This window comes from Mytilus californianus, unplaced genomic scaffold (assembly GCF_021869535.1).
Source record: "Mytilus californianus isolate M0D057914Y unplaced genomic scaffold, xbMytCali1.0.p SCAF_18, whole genome shotgun sequence".
NCBI classification, from domain to species: domain Eukaryota; kingdom Metazoa; phylum Mollusca; class Bivalvia; order Mytilida; family Mytilidae; genus Mytilus; species Mytilus californianus.
The window spans coordinates 2,605,020-2,632,393 of NW_026262666.1; the positions used below are offsets into that span (position 1 = coordinate 2,605,020).

Consider the following 27,374-nt stretch of genomic DNA (forward strand, 5'->3'; position numbering starts at 1 on the left):
GTAAAAACATTTTCTTTACAATACTTGATGAACATTTTTTAAAAACGTTACGCATTTAATATTGGGAAAATGTATTTACAAATCATTTTGTTGCTAATATTTTAACAACATTTTAAAATAATATTATGAAAACATTTACGCAAAAACACATAATAAAAAATGTTTAAACAATATTTTGCAAACATTCAGTTAGGGTATGGAAAAAATCTTTATTTTATCAAATGACAGAAACTTAAAGGTAATTGAAGCGGTACTTCCCAGATATAGCTTTATATAGTGTACGTATTGCTATTTTCCGGATTTTCTGTTCCAGTGCCGACCGACAACAAACGTTTAGAAAGTTAAAATTTAACTGTTCCCGATGATTAACGAACATGATCCGACGCAATTTTGGAACTAGTCACTGGAAGTTTTATTTACCGCCTTGCTGTAAACAAAGACAAAGGAAAGAATAACCTTATCATGCGTTATAATGGAAAGATATGACACTAGTACACATTTTTAAAACATTTTTATACTTTTGGAAATATCTTAGCTAAATTAATTAACATATTCCAAGAATTAATACGAGTGTAAGCAAACACAATGCAAAAGTGTGTGTGTGTGTGTGGGGGGGGGGGGGGGGGGGGGGGGGGGGAGGGGGAGGGTGATGATTTAGTCAGAGCCTATATTGCATTTGTTATGATGTTGATGTCCCATGTATATTAAGCTTTATACAAAAGGGGTTCAACTTAAGGGTTATCTATATGATTTTAAACTTCATCAATAAAATCACGTGAAACCAGTGAGCATCTCTCTTCCAGGACTTCTGTATTACAAGTCAGTCCTTCAACAGTCTATTAAGCAGTACTTCCCTAGCTCAAACACTGGCTACGTATATAAATGTTATAGGGAATCCCATCACGCAATGGCTATCAAAACTTTTACCATGCGATAACTTGAGTGTTGTTGCCTCTACCATATATTGTTTATGTTACTTGTACATTTGTATTTAGCCCTACAGCCCAGGCCAGTTAAATGTAAATAATTATTATGTGCCGGTACCAAGTCAGTAGTGGTCGTCGGTTTATTTCTGACAACTGTTTTTCGTCGAACATTATAAATTAAGCCATTAGTTTTCTTGCTTCAATTGTCTTTCATTATTGAATGTTGTGGCATTTGTAGCTTACTAATACAGTGTGAATTTTTCTTACCTGTATTTTATTTATGAACTTTTTTTTTCTTTTACTTTTGTAGTATCAATTAGAAGTGCCAAAATTAAGGATATATTCAAATTATGCAGAAGTAAATAAGCTTGGAAATGATTCAAACCATCATGTAGGAGCACATTTTGTGCAGGTATTTATTCTTTGATATCCTCAATCTACTAGTATATTTCATGTATTTGCGTTAAAGTATACAATAACCATTAAGAAACTTGGTTTTTTTTGTAAGACCAAAAAAAGTTACAAGCCCTACTCTCAGTTGAGAAAATTTAACTGAATTAAATTGAAGAAAAAAGTTTTTAGTCATTTGATAATATAATTAGTTAGTGAATCTCTAATCAGAAGGACTAATTTGTTTACATTTTTTTTTACAGAAGACAGCAGATGTCAAAAGAAATAAAAAGAATGAAACAAAAGGAAAATCGAAAAAGAACAACGATATGACAATATTGAATAAATGTTTTGCATTTCTTATTGTTGCTATATTGTATAATGTTCACTAAGGCAGCAAAGAAAACAGTCAAAACGCTGTTCAGAAAAAAAGTCAGATGCTGCACAGAGAGGGACAGGAGGGGTTTCTGATCCCGAAATCCCGAATTTAATTTGCCCAAATACCGAATTCTCGATCTTAAAACATTGAAATCCCGGATCCCGACAAACGAATAACCCCGAAATGATAAGCATGGACTATAACCTCAGATAAACAGGTCAATCTTACTTTTTCCATGGGATTACATGTCTTTTGAATATCTATTGATATAAAACTGTAAGTTAGCAAGGCATGGTGACCCTCTTAGAGAAACTGGATGACCTTTGTAGCATGTGTGTAATGAAAGAAGTTTGTATTTTGTACCGACAGTTTAAAAACGTATTTTATAAATTCCCCCAGTTTTTGTTTTCTGCTATGCGGATTCTGATTTGTGATTGTTTGGTGTTGTTATGGTTTTAGGCCGACTTTCGGCAGTAAAACTGAAATCCTTGTCAATTCAGAACCGAGTCTTTCACGATCCGCTTTTAAAAAGGCGATCATATTCTAACTTACAACCCCAGTGCTGACAGGCTATTATAGTCAGTGATGAGTATAGTTATCATTACGAGTTATGAGGAATTATCGTGACCACTCGGGCCACCATGGTATTTTGGTGTTCTGAGCTGAAACAACACCTTTGTCCCCTCCTTTGGTTTATTATTTATAAAGCTATATTTAAATGAGCTGTTGACTTCAGTTTCAAATTATTGTGTACAAGCATGATTCAATAGATCTGAATAGGATAATCTAGAAACACAGATTGATCCAGTTTATTGCCACCCATGCAGCTTGTATCTTTTTTTTGTTGGACTGGAACATGTTGTCCTCGGGGTATCATTTTTTTTGTCGATAAATTCAGGAATTAGTCAAAATAAGAAACAAATGAGGTTCCGACTCTCTTAATTAAAATGGAATTTACTCGTTTAATATTTTGTTTGTTAGTTTTATTGCTACATAGTTTGTATGCCCACCTATGATAGTAGACGGGAATTATATTTTCTGGTCTGTGCGTCCGACCGTCCGTCCCGGATCAGGTTAAAGTTTGTGGTCAAGGTAGTTTATGATGATGTAGAAGTCACATCAACTTGAAACATCGCACACATATTCCTTATGATATTATTTTTCTAACATGTATGCTAAATTAATTAAAGTGTTGACACCAATTGCATGGTTAAAAATGAACTTAGAAATGTGACATTGTAACAAAAAGTGCATTCTCATTTTGGTCAAGGTATTTTAAGATGAAGATGAAGTTACTTCAACTTGAAACTAAGTACAAATGTTCATTATGATATGATCTGCCTAAATTGTATATCAAATTACGATTTTGACCTAAATTTCCTGGAACTATGGTTTGCTGAACATGGAAAATAATAGTGCGAGTGGGACATCTGTGTACTGTGGACACATTGTGCTTGTTTATGATTTATTTTGGAAGAATTTAAGGAAAAACTGTCATCCCGACAAGCAAAAAATCCCGATTTCCCGAGCTTAAAAAACGAGAATCCCGAATCTCGTTCACAATTTTTCCCGAAATCCCGGAGTTAAATTGCAGGCGTCCCGATTTCCCAAATAAGAAAATGGCCGATCCTGACGTCCCGAAAAAGGTCCTGCCAACCCAGCCACCCCCCCCCCCCCCCCCCCCCCCCCCCCCTCTGCACGATCAAACAGAAGATCAAGAAATACTTCTAAAAATGTTTTGTTCAATAAGGACCAAATAAAATGCACAAAGATATATAAACCCTGAAAAATAGAATACCTCTCTGTCAATGAAACCATGACAAATTGTAACGTGTTCAAGCAATACTTCATTATAAAAATGGACTATTGAATAAAAATCAGATTTGTGAAAAAAAGTGATATCTAAAACAGGAAATAGTGGGGTTATGTAAATGAGACATAAATCCGACAAAAATAACCAAAAGATATGTAGATTCCACCGTCATCATCAAAAGACAATTGTAAAAAGAGCTAATTGGTAAAAATTAGTATGACAGCATTTGTTTTTTAACATCAGACAATTCTAAAAGGAGATGTGGGCTAAAAATCAGTATGACAGCAGTTGTTTTTCAGATGCAGATCAAGGATTTTGAAAAGGGGGCCACAGGCCCGAACAAGACAAAGTTGGAGAGGAATGGGTGGAATTAGATTGGCCATAAATGTAGCTCCATAAAGGAGGCCCAGGCAGACACCCCACCCACCCCAATCTGCCTCAGTTTTTAAACATGATTAAAATGTTTCAAATATATGGCTTTGAGCGTTCCTGATTAAGTTAAATCCAGAAAACCGCTTCGAACGCATGAAATTTATATAACGTGTTTTTTTTTCATTTTTTTAAATGATGTTTTGAGAATATAAACATTATTAAAACATTTTGTTAAACATTTTATCCTGCAAAAATTTTTTTTTTTATGTTTTAAAAATGTTTTTAAAGGATATTTTATAAACAAACATATTTAAAACATTTATAAAACATTTTACAAACATTGTTGACAAAATTCAGTAACGTTTGAATTCTTATTTTTTTCTAAAACAGAAATAACAAGAATGTGTCCATAGTACGCGGATGCTTACTCGCAATATCATTTTCTATGTTAGGTGGACCGTAAAATTCAGGTCAAAACTCTAATTTGGCATTAAAATTAGAAAGATCAAATCATAGGGAACATGTGTACTAAGTTTCAAGTTGATAGGACTTCAACTTTATCAAAAACTACCTTGACCAAAAACTTTAACCAAAAACTTTAACCTGAAGCGGGACAGACGGACGAACAAACGTACGGACGAACAGACCGAAAAAAAAATGTCCCTAAGTGAGGCATAAAAAAAACAATATATGCTGTGTTTTTGTCTACAATAAAACAAGTTCATCTTATTTATTGACTTTTTCAATGGCATGTTAAAATCTTGCAAAATACAATTTAAAAATACACAGAAAGGACATTGAAGTCCATTTTCCTAATACATTATTTACATATGTAAAATAAAAATTAAGGAATTCACTCAGTCAATACGTTATATATGGACCTGTTAGATTATATCGACACTTGGACTTCGTCTCGGTCAATATCATCTGAACAGGTCCATATATAACGTATCTACCTCGTCAAAAGTCCATTGAAATATATATTGGAGACGACGTTTCTCAGTTCTGTCTGATCCAAAACAGTCGAGCTTATAAAACTGACAAAATCAAACGTTGGACTTTATCAACAGGGGAAAAGAACTGACTTGGCAAAGGCATATTTCGGAGAAAATTGTGGTTAAACCTTGTTTTATTGCTAGCTAGACTTCCCAGTTATTTATAGTTCTGTCATTTTGTCAAAATTATGATACAGAAAAAGTGTTGGTTCAAAACTTTTATCTTCTTAGAAACATCCTTTTCAGCTATTATAAAAGTGAAAACCGATATGTACATGTAGGTATGATTTTTAATTCCAAAATGATTCCTCGTGTCAAAAGTTATTGATTACCTACCATTAACGAAAATGCAAACCAAAATACATAGTACTGGGATTTTAACAAAACTTGTATTTATCGAAAACACACGTTTTGCTTTGTTAGCCGGTTTGACAGATGGTCATCGTCATCATCATCATCACTTTACCTTCGTTCTTTATCTAGCCTTTTAAACTTTGTCAATTCAAGCTGCACAGACTTTTGTATTTGTAGACGAAACATGCGCCTGCATGTAGTGCACATAGATGTGTTCAGTCCTGTTTTTGTTTTATAAAAAACATGATCAGGCAAAAGAAGGATGTGAATTTAAAATGGAACAAGCAAATTTGTGATCTGCAGTTAAACCTTTTAATTTGACTGTGCTATTTGAGATGCCAATGGTAGTAAGTTAACTCATCATAAAACCATTATTGTTTTCCAGACGCATGACTCGTTCACATAAGACTAATCAGCATTAAGGACCAATAATTCCGAAAGGTTTTGCGGAATACCGTGAAGGTATTCTATTCCTAAGATATAGAAAATCCTTAGTATTTCGAAAAAATTCAAAGTTTCGTACGCAGTAAATTTATAATTATGACCACATCAATGATCATTCATGTCAACACAGACGTGCTGATTACTGCACGGGTGATACGTCGGGGAGGAACCTCAACCAGCAGTGGCATGGACCCTGCGGGTCTAAATAAGCTACTCACCATAGATACACGGATTAAAATTTTGTACGCCGGACGTGTTTTTCGTCTACATAAGACTCATCAGTGACGCTCGAATCAAAAATGTTAAACAGATCAAATCAATCATGAAGTTGAAAGCCATTAAGGACCCTCAATTAAATTTTCAGTTTAATGTTGTTCTTTTTAAAATAATAGACAAACAAATGTTAAAATTATGTTGTTTGTCCATAGCCGATTGTAAACTTTCATAAAAAGATCCATTTGCCTTCAAACATTCAATCTTTCTAAAGGATTAAATAATTTGAAGCAACCTAAATGGACCCAAATAGCTAAGTTATCAATGATTTGTATAGACCGGTATCAGCTAGTTGTCATGGAGACTATTGGAGTTTTTGTTTTTTTATTTCCTGATACTATCAACATTTTCTATACATATTGTCTTCTTTTAAAAACAAACGATTGTATTTGTAGTATTTTTTTTGTGGGCACATGCTTGACTTGAGATTTGGAGGTCATGGGTTTTATTGACATTTCGATATTATGTACGGTTAATCTTGCTAAATGTGTCAAACCAAAGAATTTATAAAAGGCATCTTCTATTTTTCTGTTAATTTTGGGGTAAAAGTAAAGACTGACTAACCCATATACTGAATAATGTGTCCCAATAGAGTGCCATGTCATATTTTGGACTGTTAACTTTTGAGAGAGTTCCTTTAAATTCAAGATCAACTTTGCATGTCGATCTATAAGTATCAGTTTGCATTTATATTCATATGACATTAACATATTACTTCTCTGAAAAAAACATTTGATATCTATCACTGGGCCTTTAGCAACTTATTTCATTAACCAATCAGCAAATCTTCTTAGTAAATGCTAAGGAATAAGTTGAAATTTAGTCTGGAATTATTTGTAAAGTTGATTACCAGTGGAAGAGATAGATATTGTCATTTTAAGGGTAACATTCTATGAAGGTTTAACAAAGTTATGTTTAAAAACAGTTCAACCCATGCCGGCTGTTTGTAAATATTAACTAGAAAGAAATCCATTTCTTACAGCAAGTACTGCAAAACTAACAAAATATATGTTCAAAATCTTGCTTCATATGTTTTATCTCAATCATATAAACGCTTCTGTTTCATAAAGTTTCATAAAATTGAAAAAAACAGTTTAGCAAATTAACCGATTTCTGAAAAACTTTAATCATTAACTATATCTATTAGTTAACAATTAAGATCATGTGTCGGTTAAAACCTGGAAAATAGAGAGAAAAAAAATCTTGACATTAAACATTGTACTTTCTTTTTATAAAAAGAGAAGCATCAGTCCAAGTTTGGTGCAAAAATAAAAACGTTTACCACAGACTGAACCAAGACGCCGATGACGCCCTGAAAATCAAATCGCTTTATCATGATTCGGCGACGTTCGTCGGAGGCTCGACAAAATATAGATTTGATAACCTCTTTTTGTTCGTTGCTAGGACTCAAATGATGGACTTTTGTTCTAAGTCATAATTATTCTGCTACTGCATGAAATAGCATATTGTAATGCATGGAATAAAAATGTGGGATACAAATTAAATGAAATATGTTCATGATTTTATTGTACTCATATTGACCGTTGCGTGGTGGTGTGATACTTTGATAATTATTAATATCCTTTAAGTTGTCTTTGAAAGAATCCTATCAATAACTTTACTACAGAAGGTTTTCAATTATTTTTTTCATTTGTAAGCAATAGTTAAAAAGAAGAGGAGATAACAAGGTGGCAATTCATAATCATAAGTCCAATAAAACAAACGGTAATCAAAAGATGAAAGGACAATCAACAATAATTAACAAAACATTATATAGAAAACTAAAGGCTGAGCAACACGAACCCAACAAAAAACCTGGAATTAACTCATATGCTTTGAAAGGATAAGTATATTATTTCCCACATGTACACTAGCAGGCGTCATATCATCAAATTTAACACACCAAAATAGAAAATGATATTCATTCTCCACACCTCAAGGGTTACAACGAGTACATGTTCTGTAATTAGACTACCCTTATACCTTCTTGACTCGATTCTGAAGTGACGTCATGAGATTCAAGACGTTGTGTAGTAAAACAATTAAGTAAACAATCAATCACCCTCAACAAGAATGCACAATTATAAACATATTGATTATATACTTGGTAGTGAAAACAAGTAAATTGTAAGTGTAATTCAATAAGTTGTAATCCTGCCGTATCAGCCATCCGTATGAATGTCGATATCAGTCACGGCTACAAATGCTTCATCAAAAAGTAAAATAACAAAAATACCGAACTCCGAGGAAAATTCTAAACGGAAAGACCCTAAGCAAATGGCAAAATCAAAAGCTTGAACACATCAAACGAATGGATAACAACTGTCATATTCCCCTTACCTGTATGATGTCACGTCATCGATATTGTATGACGTCATTTCATTTGAAAAGCATAAATAAACTGTATAATATCAAGAACTGACAAAAATAACATGTTGTAATATCACGGTTTCACAAAGTCTTATGACCGGCATTCAATTTAAATACTAAAGTAGTAGTTTTCTTAGTATGCAACTTTTTTTTTTATTTCGGTGTCTATGACTTAAGGTTCATAAGAAGGAATTGAAAAATATGGCCATGTTTACACCACAAAATTGTGCACCTAGAAAAGTGTTAAGGCATGGCAGGATGTGGGTAAGTAAAATTTGAATGCATTTTATATTTCAGAAAATTAAACAAAAATAAATTAAATTTGAGATTCCATTTTTTATGTCTGCAGAAGGTAATAAAAAATATATACACCCAAGTTTCATTTGATATGGTCCACTCAATTACACAGTTTAAATCACCTATTTTTGTTCAGATATCTATTGTCCGTCTATTCTCCAGTTAATCAATACAAATCACTACAATTATTTACAAAGGGGAACATCTCCAACATTTTTGTAAACTTAGTTTATTTTGGAATCTTCTGTGGGAACGAAAAAAGAAACCTCAAAATCCGGAATAGTTTATATATTTTTTTGAAACTTAACATGCATTTAAAATGTAGTTCTCTTAGTCCTGCCGTGCCTTCAAATTTGTCCAGATGCACAGGTTTGTTTGTACTCAGAGTAAATGTGTTGTGTAAATACGGCCCTATAAGCCAAAAGGTTATGCTAAACCTTCATAAAGTTGAAGTGGAAGTTGTAGGAAACCACCTAGATCTACTCGATTCAAGGATGACTTTGTTCATGTTGTTTATAACGAAATACTACTTTGTTATGTAGTGGCCATCAACTCGTCGGACAGCCAGAAATGTTATACACATTCGTGCTACCAAATTACTGAACCCTAGAATTACATGACTCATCCATAGAGAGTAATACTGGCAAACAATCTTATCACATAACCTGGAAGATATTAATGATACATTAGCAAACATCGATAAGGGATTCAATTAAAACAGGTCGTTGTTCATGGTTTTTGTCACATTCAAAGACCGTCGTTGCAAACGTTAAAGTCATTTGGTCTCTGGTAAAACGTTGTCTCATTGGCAATCATACAACCTCTTATTATTTATACATATTAAATCAATATGATATGCTATCAATATTTTTTTTACATAAAACATGTAAAACGATATATTTGACTAATACACAAAAATGCACTTTTTTCAAATGCCCATATAAGGCTATGCTTTATTGACCCGGCATGACGTGTTTACTCTAATCTTGTTTATGTGTACTGAGGAAATTTCAGATTTGGAAAGCACGGTTTATCTGATAGTTGAAATTGGTCTTTGAGTTATTTCTTGATGACTACGAATACTAGGTCGGTAATTTGTGTTTTTACGCCATTTATTTGACTTTTGTGCATGAGTCAATTTTTTAAAGTTGTGTTGTTACATCAGGGTTTCATGTTAGGGAAAGATTTGAGCGCCAACAAACATGTTCTAACTCGAAACCTGTAAAAAAGTGGTTATCGTTTGTTTCTGACTGTCATGTTAGTTTTTAGCTCATTGTTGTAGTATAATGAGGCCGCCGTGTTCTGTCCGTTGAATAGTTGCATATTATGTCATACCGAGACCTTTAATGGATTGAAATAAAACTAGGATTTTCTCATTGTTGAAGGCCGTACGTTGACCTGTTACTGTTCACAACCTTTGTTCTTTTGACTTGAAGGGACAGTTGTCTGATTAAAAGTTTTACTTCTTCTCCAGACTGTTGTAAATAAAATACTGGTATCCCGTAAACTAATAAATAAGATCAAATAAGCCCTATCAGACTTACATGCATACATATTTTAATAGACCGAATATTTCTTCCTTTTACTTGTATAAAATGAAAATAAAGCTGCACTGTCACTACTTTTCGTCTTTGGTCGATGGAATTGTACAAGTGAGAGGTTTAGTTAGCTATAAAATCAGGTTAAATCCAACATTTTCTACATTAAAAAAAAACGTTGACCAAGTCTGGAATGTGACAGTTGTTTTCCATTCGTTTGATGTGTTTGAGCTTTTGACTTTGCCATTTGATAAGGGACTTTACGTTTTGAATTTTCCTTGGAGTTTGGTATTTTTGTAATTCTACTTTTAAGTATTGGCACTGGGCGACGCTTAACGAATGCATGAATCCTTTAATTAATCTGCAAATGAAAATGACATACAGCTGACTATGGTAAATTAGTTATCTTTAAATTATTTTGCAAGAAGAAACAGACACTTCAGACCATATGTAGTTTACATAAACTATGAGTGCTGTAATCCTGCATCCCGTTATTACTTATATATGAAGTTGGCCAAGTTTAGGATTTTCTTCAAACTATTTATGAAATCTTAACCAAATCCGTTAGAAGTGTACTAATGTTTGTGTGGTCTATTTTTGTGAGCTCTGAGCTAGTTTCGGGTGTTTGTGTCTTTTGTTATTTTTGCAATTAGAACAGATCTGATGACTAGTTTCAGTAAATTCGGGTACTTTGTTTCTTTTGTTATTACTGTGACTTGAACCGATCTGATGACAAGTTTCAGTAACTACGGCTACTTTGTGTCTTCTGTTATTTTTGTGATAAGAACCGATCTGATGACTACTTTCAGGAACTTCGGGTACTTTGTGTCTTTTGTTACTATTGTGACTTGAACCGATCTGATGACTAGTTTCAGTAACTACGGGTATTTTGTGTCTTTTGTTTTTTTGTGTGATTAGAACCGATCTGACGACTAGTTTCAGTAACTACGGCTACTTTTTGTCTTTTGTTATTTTAGTGATTAGAACCGATCTGATGACTAGTTTCAGTAACTACGGCTACTTTTTGTCTTTTGTTATTTTAGTGATTAGAACCGATCTGATGACTAGTTTCAGTAACTACGGGTAATTTGTGTCTTTTGTTATTTTTGTGATTAGAACCGATCTGATGACTAGTTTCTGTAACTACGGGTGAGTTGTGTCTTTAGTTATTTTTGTGATTAGAGACCGATCCGATGACTGGTTTCAGTAACAACGAATATTTTGTGTCTTTTGTTTTTTTAGTGATTAGAACCAATGTTATGGCTTTTTCAGTAACTACGGATACTTTGTGTCTTTTGTTATTTCTTTTACGGGAACCAATGTGATGACTAGTTTCAGTTACTACGGGTAATTTGTGTCTTTTGTTATTTTTGTGATTAAAACCGATCTGATGAATAGTTTCAGTAACTACGACTACTTTGTGTCTTTTGTTATTTTTGTGATTAGAACCGATCTAATGAATAGTTTCAGTAACTACGGGTACTTTGTGTCTTTTGTTATTTTTGTGATTAGAACCGATCTGATAACTTACTTCAGTAACTACGGCCCGGGTACTTTGTGTCTTTTGTAATTGTGTGATTAGAACCGATCTGATGACTAGTTTTAGTAACTTCAAGTACTTTGTTTCTTTTGTTATTTCTATGACTTGAACCGATCTGGCGAGTTTTTCAATATGCGTAATGTTGAGCTGTTACACAACTGCCTCTGCAAAGGAGCGGATTGACGATCAATATCATATTCAACCCAAGGCTCTTGATGTGCCTGTCCCGTAAACATAACCTGTAGTCCTAAGGTTTTTTGTGTTTAATATTGTCAGATTTGATCATGCTGTTAATTTGTTTTCTTCTTTGAATTGTTTAATATTCACTTTTCCAGGCAATATTTAAACAAACTCTATGTACGGTAGTGGTGTTCCACAAAGTCGGCGAATATTCATAAATTGTCTCGCTAGCACCAGGTGAAAATTAATATTCAGTTCACAAGAAATGAATTAACTATCAGAGCTATAGAAGAATAGGAACGTTTTCCCCAAAAACAAACTGAATAAAAATGACATAGCAACAGATGATAAGGAATATTCAGTGCAGTACTAAAAATTCTGCTGCCCCATCAAAAAATCAAATGATCGTTTCCTAATGGTACACAAGTACATGAATAAGGAGGAGATATTTGATGGAGTATACTAAACAATCATTTTGTATGAAGTATTAAGATATTCTACATACTGGAATACTAAGCTTCATATAAATAGTTTTCACTGCCACCGCTGCCGCCGGATAGTAATCCCTATGCGTAGCATACTGCGATGAAATCGTACGGAAAAAAATTCAACGTTTCAAGGACAATAATCAAATCATTAGGACATTTTCAGAGTAAATAGAACTTGTGCTGATCATTTTTACCCTGTCAGTTTTCTCTTATTGGTAAAGTTTGAGAGACATAAGCAAAACTGTAGTTTGACTCATATGTTTAACTTTGGTTGATCAACCTGGAGAAAAATTATAGTTGACATCCCACAGATGAAGCTGACAAACTTTTACTTCAATCCATTTAGCAGTTTTAGTCAAGATATTTAAAGAAAAGTTTACAGACGTCATATGACGGACGGGCGGACGACGGACGCATAGTGATGGTAAAAGCTTGCATGGCCCTTCAAACAAGGTGAGCTAAAAAGTCGATTTAATTGAATTTCTTACCATTCCGAGCGATGGACCAATCTGATACATTATCATTGATGCATAGGACTAAAAAATGTATGATCCAAACAACTGTACAATTACATAAACATAATTTTGTAGTAATATCCAAATATTTTTTACGCTCTATACTACTCCATGCTTCATGAAGATATAATTTAACTACTCAATAAACAGTACTTTTTCTACAAAAAGTGGGAACCATAGAAACAAATTTCTTGTCACGCTATGGCTAAAAAAGAAAAAGACCAACAGACAAACAAAAGTACACAAAACACAACATAGAAAACTATAGACTAAGCAACACGAACCCCACCAAAAACTGGGGGGGGGGGGGGGGGGGGGGGGGGGGTTGATCACATCCAGATTATGCTCTTATATATATTGGTGATGGCTTATCACTCAACAACCCATACTTCAGTGAGTGTTTGCATCTCATATATCCTAGTGACGTTAAGATAGGAAATCAAGTTTACATTGTAATTATTTTAAGATGTACTTTGGAGAAGATTTCACGAGCAATGTTGAAAAAAGTACAAGTATTAATGATCCTGACATATGTCCACCGTGCAGAATTTCAATGCAGTATTTAAACAAGCAAGTGACAAAATTGAGGTCATTATTTTAAGAGCTTGCAGATGCTACTCAGACTTTATAAAACGTCACCAATGTCTGTAAAGGATATAAGCCTCTTACATTCCATTCTGTAAAATATTGGACTGTTACAGAATGAACTGTTAGAGGATTATATCTTACTTAAAACTTTGTTTAACTTGTCAAAGAAGGTGAAAAAGGCCAACAAATATCTTATCTATGTAAAATCCACCCATAAAGGATGGAAGGTTTTAAGTACTGGCGTAAAATCGCGCGTTTGAAATTCACACAGGTAGACATAACATAATTTTGTCGTTCAAAGTATGACGGGATACATAAGTACAGAGTCACGTCAAATGGATATCACAAAAAACAGACTTAACAGTAAAAGTAATATTAATAACTAAAATAATTTTGTCGTTCAAAGTATGACGGGATACATAAGTACAGAGTCACGTCAAATGGATATCACAAAAAACAGACTTAACAGTAAAAGTAATATTAATAAATAAAATATTTTTGTCGTTCAAAGTATGACGGGATACATAAGTACAAAGTCACTTTAAATGTATATCACAAAAAAACAGACTTAACAGTAAAAGTAATATTAATAAATAAAATAACTTATGGATATCTAAAAAAAACAGACTTAACAGTAAAAGTAATATTAATAAAGACAAATAAAAGAATACTATAACACGTTATTAAGATGATAAACAACGTCAGTAGGCAGAATCCTTACTTCAAGACCATCGTTTATTATTTGTGAAGTTGATACTGATTATTTATTAACAAGGTCTTGGTACAATCCGATGAACTTTTTTAGAAAAAGAACGAGACGTTCTTTGACATACCCCTGGTTCATCAACTTTCTGTTCATACACTGGTGACGTTTTACAAAGTCTGAGTAGGAGCTGCAAGCTCTTGAATACCGAATAAGTTGGGAAATGTATATCCCATATGCAGGTGAAGTTGGTATATTGCTACCAAGGTGGGGGAAATTGATATTTCAAAATTAAAATCGTCTCGTTTGTCATAGATTCTGGTACTGAGATGACTGTGTATGTCAAATTCGAGGTACAAGTCTAAAAATGAGGCGGAGGAAGCCGTGTCTAGTGTTTCTTTAATTTCTATTTCTGGTGGATATTAATGGAACCCAATCAGAAAAGTTCGGATTGTTAATGGAAAGAACATCATCAATATATCTGAAAGTGAAATTAAATAACCTGGCTTCTTTCATCTTCTTGTTTTTGACAAGTGTCTGAAGGAACTCCGATTCATATGAAAATAAGAAGAGGTCGGCAAGGAGAGGCGCACAGTTCGTTCCCATAGGAATGCCGACAATTTGTTGAAAAAGTCTTCCTCCAAATTCAACAAATATGTTGTCAATAAGAAACTCCAGCATACTGATCACTTGTTCCTCTGTGTAGCATGTTTTAACCTTTTGTTCACTATTAACAAAATATGCCTTATGGTATCCCAAAGTAATAAATTTATAGCGTATGCTACCATTTTTATGTTGAAAAGCATTGTAGATTATTTCTTTTAGACGGTTTTTCAATTTCACATGGGGAATGGTGGCATACAAGGTTGAAAAATCAAAAGTTTTGATAGAACTTATTTCAGAAAAAGACCGAGATTTAAAATTATCCAGAAGTTCTTAAGAGTTTTTAAGAATCCACATATGGTTAATACCACTACGCGAGTAAACAGTTTCACGGTATTTCTGAAGACCCTCTTTCACTGCGGACAGAATTTTAGTCAATCTAATGGACAATTCTTTAGTGGAACATGCAGATGAGCCGGCAATGTACCGTTGTTTGTGCGGAATTTGGTGAAGTTTAGGTATCCAATACAAACAAGGTAAGTCCTCCGATTTGTTGTTCAATGCAATGTTAATTGAAACCATGAAGGACTTATGATTCGCCAAAATCTCATCCTTGTCAAATTACATACAAATACAATTTTATTTGAAGCTTTGTCCGCAGGAACAGGAACATACTTATCATGAAGAGATAATGGACATTTCACAGCCTCTTTGTCTCTGAAAACGGATTTTGGTCGATCATTCACACAGTTTTTCAACTTATGAATGCGATGTTTTATCAGAGACCTGATTGTTTTGACCCATTCTGACAAAGTGTCCAAGTGTGGGAACAGTCACATGTCAGAGGGTTTTTTAGGTATTGTTCTAAATCAAGGTCCTGTAATGCTTGTTTATAGTTAAATATTTTGGGTCCAATGGTTTTGGTGTAACTGTAGGATACAATAGGAACAGACTGATTGTGAAAATAAATAGGAATTTTAGATGTTACCTCATTGTGATGTAGAACGTTGCTTATGTTGATTGCATCAACTCCTGTATTGGTAAAGTAAACAGGAAGGAATTTCCTCTTTTCCTCATGTAAAGGTTCCGATTTTACTGGTTTAAAAAGACGGAAAAGAGCTACATCACAAATTATACTGACAAGGCTGTATATTGGAGAAAATGTATTTATGCATCCTTTGTCAAGTGCATAATCACTCAAATAATTAGAGTTATCTCCCTCAGCACTGTTTTTATAATTCAGTCCATAGCATTCATATCTCACCTGGTAAGGGTCCATATAAAAAACTATATATGATTTTCAACACTATTTTGTATCCTAAATAATATACTTAATGTAAATTGCGCCCTACATAAACAAGTACCAACATTACTCTGATCATAGAATGTATTCTCAAATTACAAACTATAGTTTGCATGTGTTCACTGTAACAAAGTTTTTTTTAAATAACCCCAAAAAATCAAATACATTGATTCAAATTTTTATATAACTGATGGGATAAAAAAAATTAAAAATTAAAGTAAATATTTCATATGAAGAAACCATTTGTTAATCATTTCTTTCTGAAATCTTTCATTGTAAACATTGTTATCTACATCTATATCCTTAAACACAATTTCCTTTCTAAAATCTGTCATTGCAAAAGTTTTTACCTACATTGTTCACTATTTATGGATGATATTCTCTTAAGTTTCTTTGATATATATAACCTCTACTCCGTAATGTTCATTAATGACAGCAAGTATGACATTGTGTCCATTTTCACTGGTAATTTGTACTGATGAGATCCCAATATTGTTACATTTATTATAATATAATCCCTTCTCCAACAGCATTCTTACGATATCTGTATGATTATTGCGAAAAGAAATATAAAAGGGTTCGTTCCATATGCATCACACTTATCAATGTCTGCATTGTTGTCCAGTAATACCTTTGCTATCTCTATATGGTTATAATAACAACTAAAGTACAAAGGAGATGTTCCATTATCATGATTATCCGTACACCTATAAATGTCTGCATGGTTGTCAAATAATAGTTTGACTATCTCTATATGATTATTCTGACAAGCAATATACAAAGGAGACACTCCATTAACTTAACACTTATCAATGTCAGACTTTTTGTCCAGTAATATCTTTTCTGTTTCTATAAGATTTTTCTGACAAGCAAGTTACAAAGGAGATGCTCCATTGACTTCACACTTATTAATGTCTGCCTTGGTATCCAGTAATACCTTTACTATCGCTATATGTTTATTATGACAAGCAATATACAAAGGAGATGCTCCATTATCTCTACACTGATTAATGTCTGCCTTGTTATCTAGTAATACCTTTACTGTCTCTATATGATTATACTGACAAGCAATATACAAAGGAGATGCTCCATTATTTATACACTTATTAATGTCTGCCTTGTTGTCCAATAATAACTTTACTAGCTCTATATAATTATTCCAACATGCGATATTCAAAGGAGATGCTCCATTATTCATACACTTATTAATGTCTGCTTTGTTATCCAGTAATACCTTTACTATCTCTATATGATTATTATGACAAGCAAGATACAAAGGAGATGCTCCATTAACCTTACACTTATTAATGTCTGCTTTGTTATCCAGTAATACCTTTACTATCTCTATATGATTACTGTGACAAGCAAGATACAAAGGAGATGCTCCATTATCTTTACACTTATTAATGTCTGCCTTGTTATCTAGTAATACCTTTACTATCTCTATATGATTATTCTGACAAGCAATATACAAAGGAGATGATCCATTATCTTTACACTTAGTAATGTCTGCCTTGTTGTCAAGTACTAATTTTACTGTCTCTATATGATTATTCTGACAAGCAATATACAAAGGAGATGCTCCATTATCTTTACACTTATTAATGTCTGCCTTGTTAATCAGTAATACCTTTACTGTCTCTATATGATTATACTGACAAGCAACATACAAAGGAGATGCTCCATTATCCATACACTTATTAATGTGTGCCTTGTTATCTAGTAATACCTTTACTATCTCTATACGATTATTTTGACAAGCAATATTCAAAGGAGATGCTCCATTATCTTTACACTTATTAATGTCTGCATTGTTGTCTAGTAATAACTTTACTATCTCTATATGATTATTGTGACAAGCAAGATACAAAGGAGATGCTCCATTAACTTCACACTTATTAATGTCTGCCTTGTTGTCCAGTAATACCTTTACTATCTCTATATGATTATTCTGACAAGAAATAAACAAAGGAGATACTCCATTATCTTCACACATGTTAATGTCTGCCTTGTTGTCCAGTAATTCCTTTACTGTCTCCATATGATTATTATGACAAGCAATATACAAAGGAGATTCTCCATCATCCATACACTTATTAATGTCTGCCTTGTTGTGCAGTAATACCTTTACTATCTCAATATGATTTTTATGACAAGCAACATACAAAGGAGATACTCTATTATCTTTACACTTATCAATGTCTACATTGTTGTCAAGTAATACCTTTACTATCTCAATATGATTTTTATGACAAGCAACATACAAAGGAGATACTCCATTATCTTTACACTTATTAATGTCTGCCTTTTTGTCCAGTAATACTTTTACTGTATCTATATGATTATTCTGACAAGCAATGTACAAAGGAGTTGCTCTATTATTCGTACACTTATTAATGTCTACCTTGTAATTCAGTAATACCTTTACTATCTCTATATGATTATTCTGACAAGAAATAAACATAGGAGATACTCCATTATCTTCACACATGTTAATGTCTGCCTTGTTGTCCAGTAATTCCTTTACTATCTCAATATGATTTTTATGACAAGCAACATACAAAGGAGATACTCCATTAACTTCACACTTATTAATGTCTGCCTTGTTGTCCAGTAATACCTTTACTATCTCTATATGATTATTCTGACAAGAAATAAACATAGGAGATACTCCATTATCTTCACACATGTTAATGTCTGCCTTGTTGTCCAGTAATTCCTTTACTATCTCAATATGATTTTTATGACAAGCAACATACAAAGGAGATACTCCATTATCTTTACACTTATCAATGTCTACATTGTTGTCAAGTAATACCTTTACTATCTCAATATGATTTTTATGACAAGCAACATACAAAGGAGATACTCCATTATCATTACACTTATCAATATCTGCCTCTTTGTCCAGTAATACCTTTACTATCTCTATATGATTGTTATGACAAGCAATATACAAGGGAGATACTCCATCATCCATACACTTATTAACATCTGCATTGTTGTCCAGTAATACATTTACTGTCTCTATATGATTATTCTGACAAGCAATATACAAAGGAGATGCTCCAGCATCCATACACTTATTAATATCTGCCTTGTTGTCCAGTAATACTTTTACTGTCTCTATATGATTATTCTGACAAGCAAGAAACAAAGGAGATACACCATCGTCCAAACACTTATTAATGTCTGCCTTGTTCAGCAGAAGTTCTTTTACTATCTCTATATAATTATTATGACAAGCAACCTCCAATGGAGATATTTCATTATCTTTACACTTATTAATGTCTGCCTTGTTATGCAGTAATACCTTCACTATCTCTATATGATTATTCTCACAAGCAATATACAAAGAAGATGTTCCATTATCCATACACTTATTAATGTCTGCCTTGTTATCCAGTAATAACTTTACTATCTCTGGAGAACCTTCGGATGCTGCTACATATAAAGGGCTCATACCTATACAGTTACACAGGTTAACACAAACATCATGGTTAATACACCAATAAATAAAAGGAATATCCCTATAGTAACAACAATGTATCAGCGCAGTATTTTTAGTATAAATATCAAATTTCAGCGCTAATCGTCTCTGGAGTGACATTTTAATTGTTTTCAAATAACATAGTAATTTGTGTCTGAACTTTTGTATATTCGAGTTGATATTCATAAATACGTAATCTACTCTACCAATTGACCAGTCATCAATCATTCTCTGTATATACATATGATGGTATTTAGTTGGTACAATAGTAATAAACTGATCCATGTCATCTTCTCTCTCTAGTAAAAATCTCTGCATAATAACATGAGGGTGTGCATTCTTGATCAAACACTGGATCATTTTTTGTCCAAAATAGTATGCAAGAAAGTCAAATAATTTATCATGTTTTGTTTTGAATACACCTTGTTCTTTCTTAATAAAAGTATGCTCAAGTGAATTTAGTTCATCAAGTAGGACAAGTCGCGATGTTCTTCTGTCCAGTCTGCATGCCTCACATGTTTTCTCAATGATCTTTCTCGTTTCTTCGTCTTTCTCTTCTGTCAACCATTCTTCTTTCAAATTGTTGTTAAACACCACACACAGAGCCATGGCACAGTATTTTGTATTATGTCCTTTTTTATAAAGCTTGTCAATTTCGGTTTCGTACACCGAAAATGGATTCTTGAAGAATTCTGTTATATTGAGCTCAGGTTTATCACTATACAATTTACAGAGAAGTGGAAAGCAATCATATAAATCACAGTACTGAATAATCTCTGATGATTTTGTCTTCAGGTATAATTCTGCTATTGACATTTTCTCGGTGTGTAATAAGCTCAAATTCTCCGACAGCATATTAAAAACAGATTTCCTGAACATTGATAAAGATTCAAACTTTTCATCCTTGAACACTTGTAATCTACAAGCGACAATGATTTTTGTGAGTTTGTTTTCAATCAACACCTTTATTTGTTCCATAACTGGTTCCCAATTGTTAAGGTCAGACTGGTTTATGGAATAAGTCCCACAAAAGTCATCAATTACAAACAGTGTTTTCTGATTTGGATTATAGAATTGGACAATGTCATTTGGATTAGTAACCGGTAGTATATCATACCCTTCTTCTTTCATTTTTAATGCCACATGATGTAAAGTGGATGTCTTTCCAACACCAGAACTAGCTGTAATAGTGAGACAACTGTTTTCCTGAACACCTTTCAACACACATTTCGCAGCTCTAGTTTCAACAAAGTTATCAGCATTCTTCTGCCATTCGTCCAACACCTTACTAATTAGCACTGAAACATGAAGGAGTAAATCATTGCCAAAGATAATTTTAAAAACAATAAAGTATTAAAACTCATCATGTATTCATACAACTTTGAATTTACTAACTTGTTACTCTGAATGCCTCAGATGATGATAAGTGCATAATGCATTTATTGATGGGAGCAACATCATATTTGTTCTGCTTAATTTGGTCATGATTGAATTGTAAGTTGAAAGTCTTAAAGATAACAGTCTTACTACTGGTATCATATAAACTTAACATCATCAATGATTCGTGACAAAGACTTCAAGGTGGGACAACCATGTAAACCTTACCATAATTTCATACACCAGATAAAGTTGATCGTATTCAGATACATGGAGTTTCTGGTATAGAACTACTTATTCAGGCCTGGTCGAAAAGAACATACACGAAAGTAGTACATATTTAAAAAAAAAAGTTCCTACGCATAGCTGTATCTTTGTCAATAGGTGAAATATTTGGGTAGTTTTGGTATCAAATGAATGCTTGGGGACTTGGGATCACTGTAGAACCCTTGTTGAAAGTTTTTTTGAATAACAAAGAAGTATATGAAATTTTAATAGGAGGGCACATTTGCCCTGTTGATCAGATCAGAAGTACCTGTTTTTGTACTATCAAACTTCCGGGGACAAGTACGCTCTAATTTGCAATCATAGGTAACTGAATTTTTCAGCACAAGTCAGGATAAAGTATAGTTTTGACATGAAATAACTGCCACTTTATTTAAACTTAAGACAAAATAGCCATTAATGCTTGAAATTGTAAAATTTAGCATAGAAAGCAATGGGGCTATGAATTAGTGGTTTTATACCTTCTGAGAAACGGATATCAATACACCAAATATAGTTGACCTATTAGGCTAAATAAAAATTAATGTGTGGTTCTGGTTATATCAAAATAAAATAAAATAAACTACTCAGCAAGGCGCAGCTTGATATTACTACAGTTGTACAAAGTTGGCAAGCATGGACTCAACATTCAAGCATGATAAAGCTCTAAATATGAATTGATTAAATATTTGACACAAAATAGGTTTCTGTCTAATAAGAACTATTACAATAAAAGAACAGAGTTCCAATGTCCCCTGAGTTGCACTTATAATATTTAATATTTCCAAGCGGCATTACTCTTTTAAAAAAAGTTGATTGTCCACCATTATAAAACCTGTCCGAGATATTACTGATATTAACATATAGTATAAGTTTTATAAAAAATCTGGCAAGAATTGTACATGTGAGAGCACTAAAGAGGCTATTTTCCATAAATTTAATATTTCCAAGGGGCATGACTCTTTTAAAAAAAGACGATTGTCCACCATTTTAGAACTTGTCCGAGATATTGCTGATATTAACCTATAGTATAAGTTTTATAAAAATCTGGCAAGAATTGAACCTGTGAGAGCGCTAACGAGGCCATTTTTCATAAATTTAATATTTCTAAGGGGTATAACTCTTTTAAAAAAAGTTGATCGTCCACCATTTTTGTACTTGTTCGAGATATTGCTAATATTAACCTATAGTATAAGTTTTATAAAAATCTGGCAAGAATTGTACCCGTGAGAGCGCTTACAAGACCAGACGGACGGACGGACAGACACTCGGTATTTCCATGTCCCCCACAACGCATTTCGCGGGGGACAAAAAACAACAACAGGCATTATCTGTAAACCAAGCTCTGTTTACCTGTTAATAAATTACATCAAATTTTAGAGGATTGCAACACAATTCCATATTGCAGTCCTTAAGTATGAAATCGTCCAAATTGCATATTGTTATTCTAAACTGTTTCCAAAAATTGATCGCCCTGAAGATCATAAAAAACATTTGATTAAAATCAAATATGTCAATAACGGTTTTGATTTTGTAAATATTGCCGGTATTTTTAATGATCATTGTGTTAAAGAACAAATTCCTAGCTATTTTGATAATACTGAACTCCCTCTTATTTGTTATGTTTACAAACAATCTACCCGGAAATATGTGCATAATTATAGGGAAGTGTGTAAAGATTATCAGTGACAATACACCTACGTCATGAAATTGCATTAATTCCGAATACATTTATGGCCCCAGTTCCCATGTCATAACAGGAGACCTTAATATCGTTCGTGACCGAGAGTTGAAATCATTCCTCAGTAAAGGACCTAAATATCGTCCCCCATCAGTTATTAATTGGAATAAGTGTCGTAACATCATCCACGACTCACTCCGTACTTACTGCTCGAAATGGATAAAACGAGCAAAAGCTGACAAGAAATCCTTAGATTCTTTTTTTAATTCAGTAATGAACATAGTTGATATACGTATACAACATTTTAAAGAATTTTTTCCTCCTAGCAACAACCATAATAACACCATTTCTCCTATCAAACATAAGTTAAAAGAACTCGGCAAGGAATTTGTATTTGTCCCGGCTGATAAGGTTGCTAATAATATCATTATTGTTGACGTAAATTTTACATTGAGGTTCTGCCAAAGGAAATCACGAATTCACCAACATTCCAATTGACTCCATTTTCGGAAAATGACATTTGTAACAAACATAAATTTTTTAGCTACTTCTTTACAAGCAAAACCAAATACAATGAAAGTTCCAACTATGTACTGACTTCCGAAGCTGCACAAAACACCAATGGGGACTAACTGTGCACCACTTGTTGTGGACCTGTTTCTGTATTGTTATGAGTTACAATTTATGACTAAAATCAGCAAAGACCCATCGAAACAACATCTGATACCAAAATTTAATAAAACTTTTAGATATTTGGATGATATAATGGCTCTCAATAATGAAGACTTCAGTATGTTCACTACTAAAATAATCCGGCTGAACTGTCTTTAAAAATGCTTATACTAACAATGAACACTGCCTTTTCCTGGAATATCGATACCTATATCACTAACGGGAAGATTAATACCAAAATTTATGATAAAAGAGAACCACAAGAATTGATTTATTTTAAATCAAACAAAGTTTAAGTTTGGAACCCGATTTGAAAAAACTAAAAAAACTGGGCTCAAAATTGAACAATAGGCTGTCAGAGTGACAGCAACACGGATTTTCCTGCAGAGGTCGAACCCTGAACAGTTGAGCAAGTATGGACACTACATTTAAGCTTAAAACAGCTCTGAATTTGGATTGTGATTGAATATCTGACACAGCATAAGTTTGTGAATGTGGTCAAAGAACTGAAATATTTGAAATTGGACATTTACCTCATGTGGACCAATTTGATAAAGAAGCCTACAATCAAAAATCTCTCAATACATGGTTAGATTCAGCATTCCAAAGAACCCCATAAATTCAATTTTCGTTGAATCAAACAAAGTTTAATTTTGGACCCTGATTTGGACCAACTTGAAAACTGGGCCCAAAAATTTAATATTTAAATACAGGTTTAGATTCAGCATTTGAAAGAACCCTATATATATTTAATTTATGTTGAAATGAAACACAGGTTAATTTTATCCATAATATTTTCTGTGCAAAGGGAAATATCTCAAACTGGATAATTTTTTTCTAAAACAAGATATGAAGCAATTTTTCAACTTATAATCAATAATATAATAAAATAACAACAACCAGTGATGACTAAGTTCTCTAAAATTAGATATGATTTAACACTCAAACATTGTTAGAATCAGTATATCAAAGAACCAAAGAATTCAATTTTTGATAAAATTAAACAAATGTTTAATTTAGGACCCTTTGGACCTCAATGTGGTATTATCTTATTAATAATGAAAAGAAATACAGGTTTAAATTAAGCATTTCAAAGAACCCTATATCTATTCAATTTATGTTGAAATCAAATCCAGTTTAATTTTGGACCCCGATTTAGACCAACTTGAAAACTGGGCCCAAAATCAGAAATCTAAATATATGTTTATTAATGAACAATATAAGCTTAGTTTTTAAAGGAGTTCACTTCATAAAAAAAAATATATATAATTCAGAAAATTAGTTTTTACAGAATAACAAACAAACATGACACAAAATTCTTCAAACAATTTACCAAAGAAAAGAAGAAAAAAATCCAAAATCTCATTTATCATTAATACAATGTCTTTTCAAAATCTATAAAACTTATCAGTAACAAGAAATAATTGTAACAGGATGCTGTTACGAAGTCTCCCAAACAAAGCTCCAATAATTCGTCATTCCCATGGTCACCTTACATTGGCCAAAGTCCAGTACAAATTGGTTTGTGATACGCATAAGTGACGCCTATGAATTGACCCTGTATGTCATTCAATTCTTCTTAAAATGACGAACAGGAGTATATATGGTTGTTTAGGGTTAGAGATCTCGACCGTTTACAAGTTCTCAAAAAGGGGGGATGTGATCCCCAGTGGACTCCCCCTAAATTTCATATGATTTATTTTTTTGTCCCATACAAGAATATATATGGTTTAGGGGTGGGGATCTCAACTGTTTACAAGTTCTCAAACAGGAGGGGTTAGGGTTGACCCGAAAGGACTCACCTTTAATTTCATTTGATTTGTTTTATTATCCCATACAAGAATATATATGGTTTCAGGATGGGGATCTTGACCATTTATAAGTTTTCAAAAAAGAAGGGGGGTGGGGGTGAGCCCGGGGACTCCACCAATATTTCATTTGATTTGTTTTATTGTCCCATTCAAGAATATATATGGTTTCGGGGTGGGGATCTTGACCGTTTACAAGGTTTCAAAGTGAAGGGGGATGGGGGTTTCCCCAGAGAACTTCCCCTAAATTTCATTTGATTTGTTTTATTGTCCCATACAAGAATATATATGGTTTAGGGGTGGGGATCTCGACCGTTTACAAGTTTTCAAAAAGAAGGGGGGTGGGGGTTACCCCCATTGACTTCCCCTTAATTTCTTTTGATTTGTTTTATTGTCCCATAGAAGAATATATATGGTATAGGGGTGTTAATCTCGACCATTTACAAGTTCTTAAACAGGAGGTGGTGGGGTTGACCCTAGGGGACTCGTCTTTTATTTCATTTGATTTGTTTTATTGTCCCATACAAGATTATATATGGTTTCGGGATGGGGATCTTGACCGTTTACAAGTTTTCAAAAAGAAGGGGGATGGGGTGACCTCTCTGGACTTCCCCTATATTTCATTTGATTTGTTTTATTGTCCCATACAAGAATATATATGGTTTAGGGGTGGGAATCTCGACTGTTTACAAGTTCTCAGACAGAAGGGGGTGGGGTGACCCCAGGTGTCTCGCCTTTTATTTCATTTGATTTGTTTTATTGTCCCATGCAAGAATATATATGGTTTAGGGGTGGGGATCTCAACCGTTTACAAGATAAAAGCACATTATCAAATTGAAAGGGGGGGGGGGGGGGGGGGGGGGTAAGAATATACATGATTTAGGGAGACTTAATTATCTACAAAATGTCTAATAATGAACAGTAAATTTCAAACTTCATTTATACAGTCCTTCTAGTAAATTTCAAACTTTATATATGCAGTCCTACAGATCTTATCAGGAAACAGAAAATTTTCAAATAAATCTGTCACTCCAATGATTATCATATGCTAAGATATTTCCCAGATCTAATTAATAATGAAAATAAATCATTATCATATGCTAAAATACTTCTCATTTTTCACGAATTAATATCTGCAACTTATCTATCAAAGTCAACAACTTTATCTACACAATGTATTGTAATGAAATTATCCTCTAATAAAAATAAATATTTTTTATTAAGATGCAACGTAACATAATGCATGGCACAATTGTATTTTAAAACTTCACCTACCCACACTTCCACTTCAACAGATGGACATTTCAATGAACCGCTTCAAATTTCTGTTCCGAGTGCACTTTTCAAAATCAGCAAGTCAAAATCTGATTGCTTGAGAAAATCATGTACAAAATCCTTCAGAAGTTAAACTACATACACAAGGGTGTTAGATATCATATGAGGATAAGGAAATCAGAGATCTGTATTTTAAATAGATTAAACAATGGACCTATAATAAAAACATGGATAAAAATGTTGATTTTGTACAAACCTCTCCCTTTTAAAAACATATGCTTTCCTATTTCAAATTATTGTTAAAAGAACAAGTCTGACACTTATCATGCAAAAAAGTCCATAGGGTTATCATGGTTATTCACTGTTGTTAGTAAAAATATATTAAATACCTCTTCTATTACTTGGAACTGGATCCTCAGAAATACATGTCAGCTTTTTCACATAATCTTTTGTTTTTATCTGATCTCTCTGAAGCAAATCTTGAGACATTTTCAATTTCTCACAATCTGATTTAACATTTTGTACATCTATTCTCATTTCCCTCTGATCAACTTGCAGCAACCCATGTGACTTTTCCAAACTATCATGATCTAACTGAATTGTTGTCACATCAGTTTTAACTGTTTTCATCTCATGTTTTGATACAGTTTCTTTATGTAACAAATCATGGGATTTTTTCAAATTTTCATGGTCAGACTTTAACAGCTCTATGTCTTTTTTGGATTCTGTTTGTTCC

General features: G+C 33.1%; 1 protein-coding gene across 1 annotated transcript in view; it reads right to left on the reverse strand.

Moving 5' to 3' along the window:
* The window catches only part of LOC127726770 (serine/threonine-protein phosphatase 6 regulatory ankyrin repeat subunit A-like), a 285,494-nt gene extending 264,501 nt beyond the window's left edge, over positions 1-20,993 (reverse strand). The window contains exons 1-4 of the mRNA XM_052234224.1: positions 20,957-20,993; positions 20,077-20,859; positions 18,989-19,536; positions 17,504-18,196 (exon numbers count right to left, since the gene is read on the reverse strand). Of these exons, the coding sequence (XP_052090184.1) occupies positions 17,504-18,196; positions 18,989-19,536; positions 20,077-20,859; positions 20,957-20,993 (2,061 nt within the window). The remainder of the gene's footprint in view (positions 1-17,503; positions 18,197-18,988; positions 19,537-20,076; positions 20,860-20,956) is intronic.
* Positions 20,994-27,374: the final 6,381 nt, after the last annotated feature.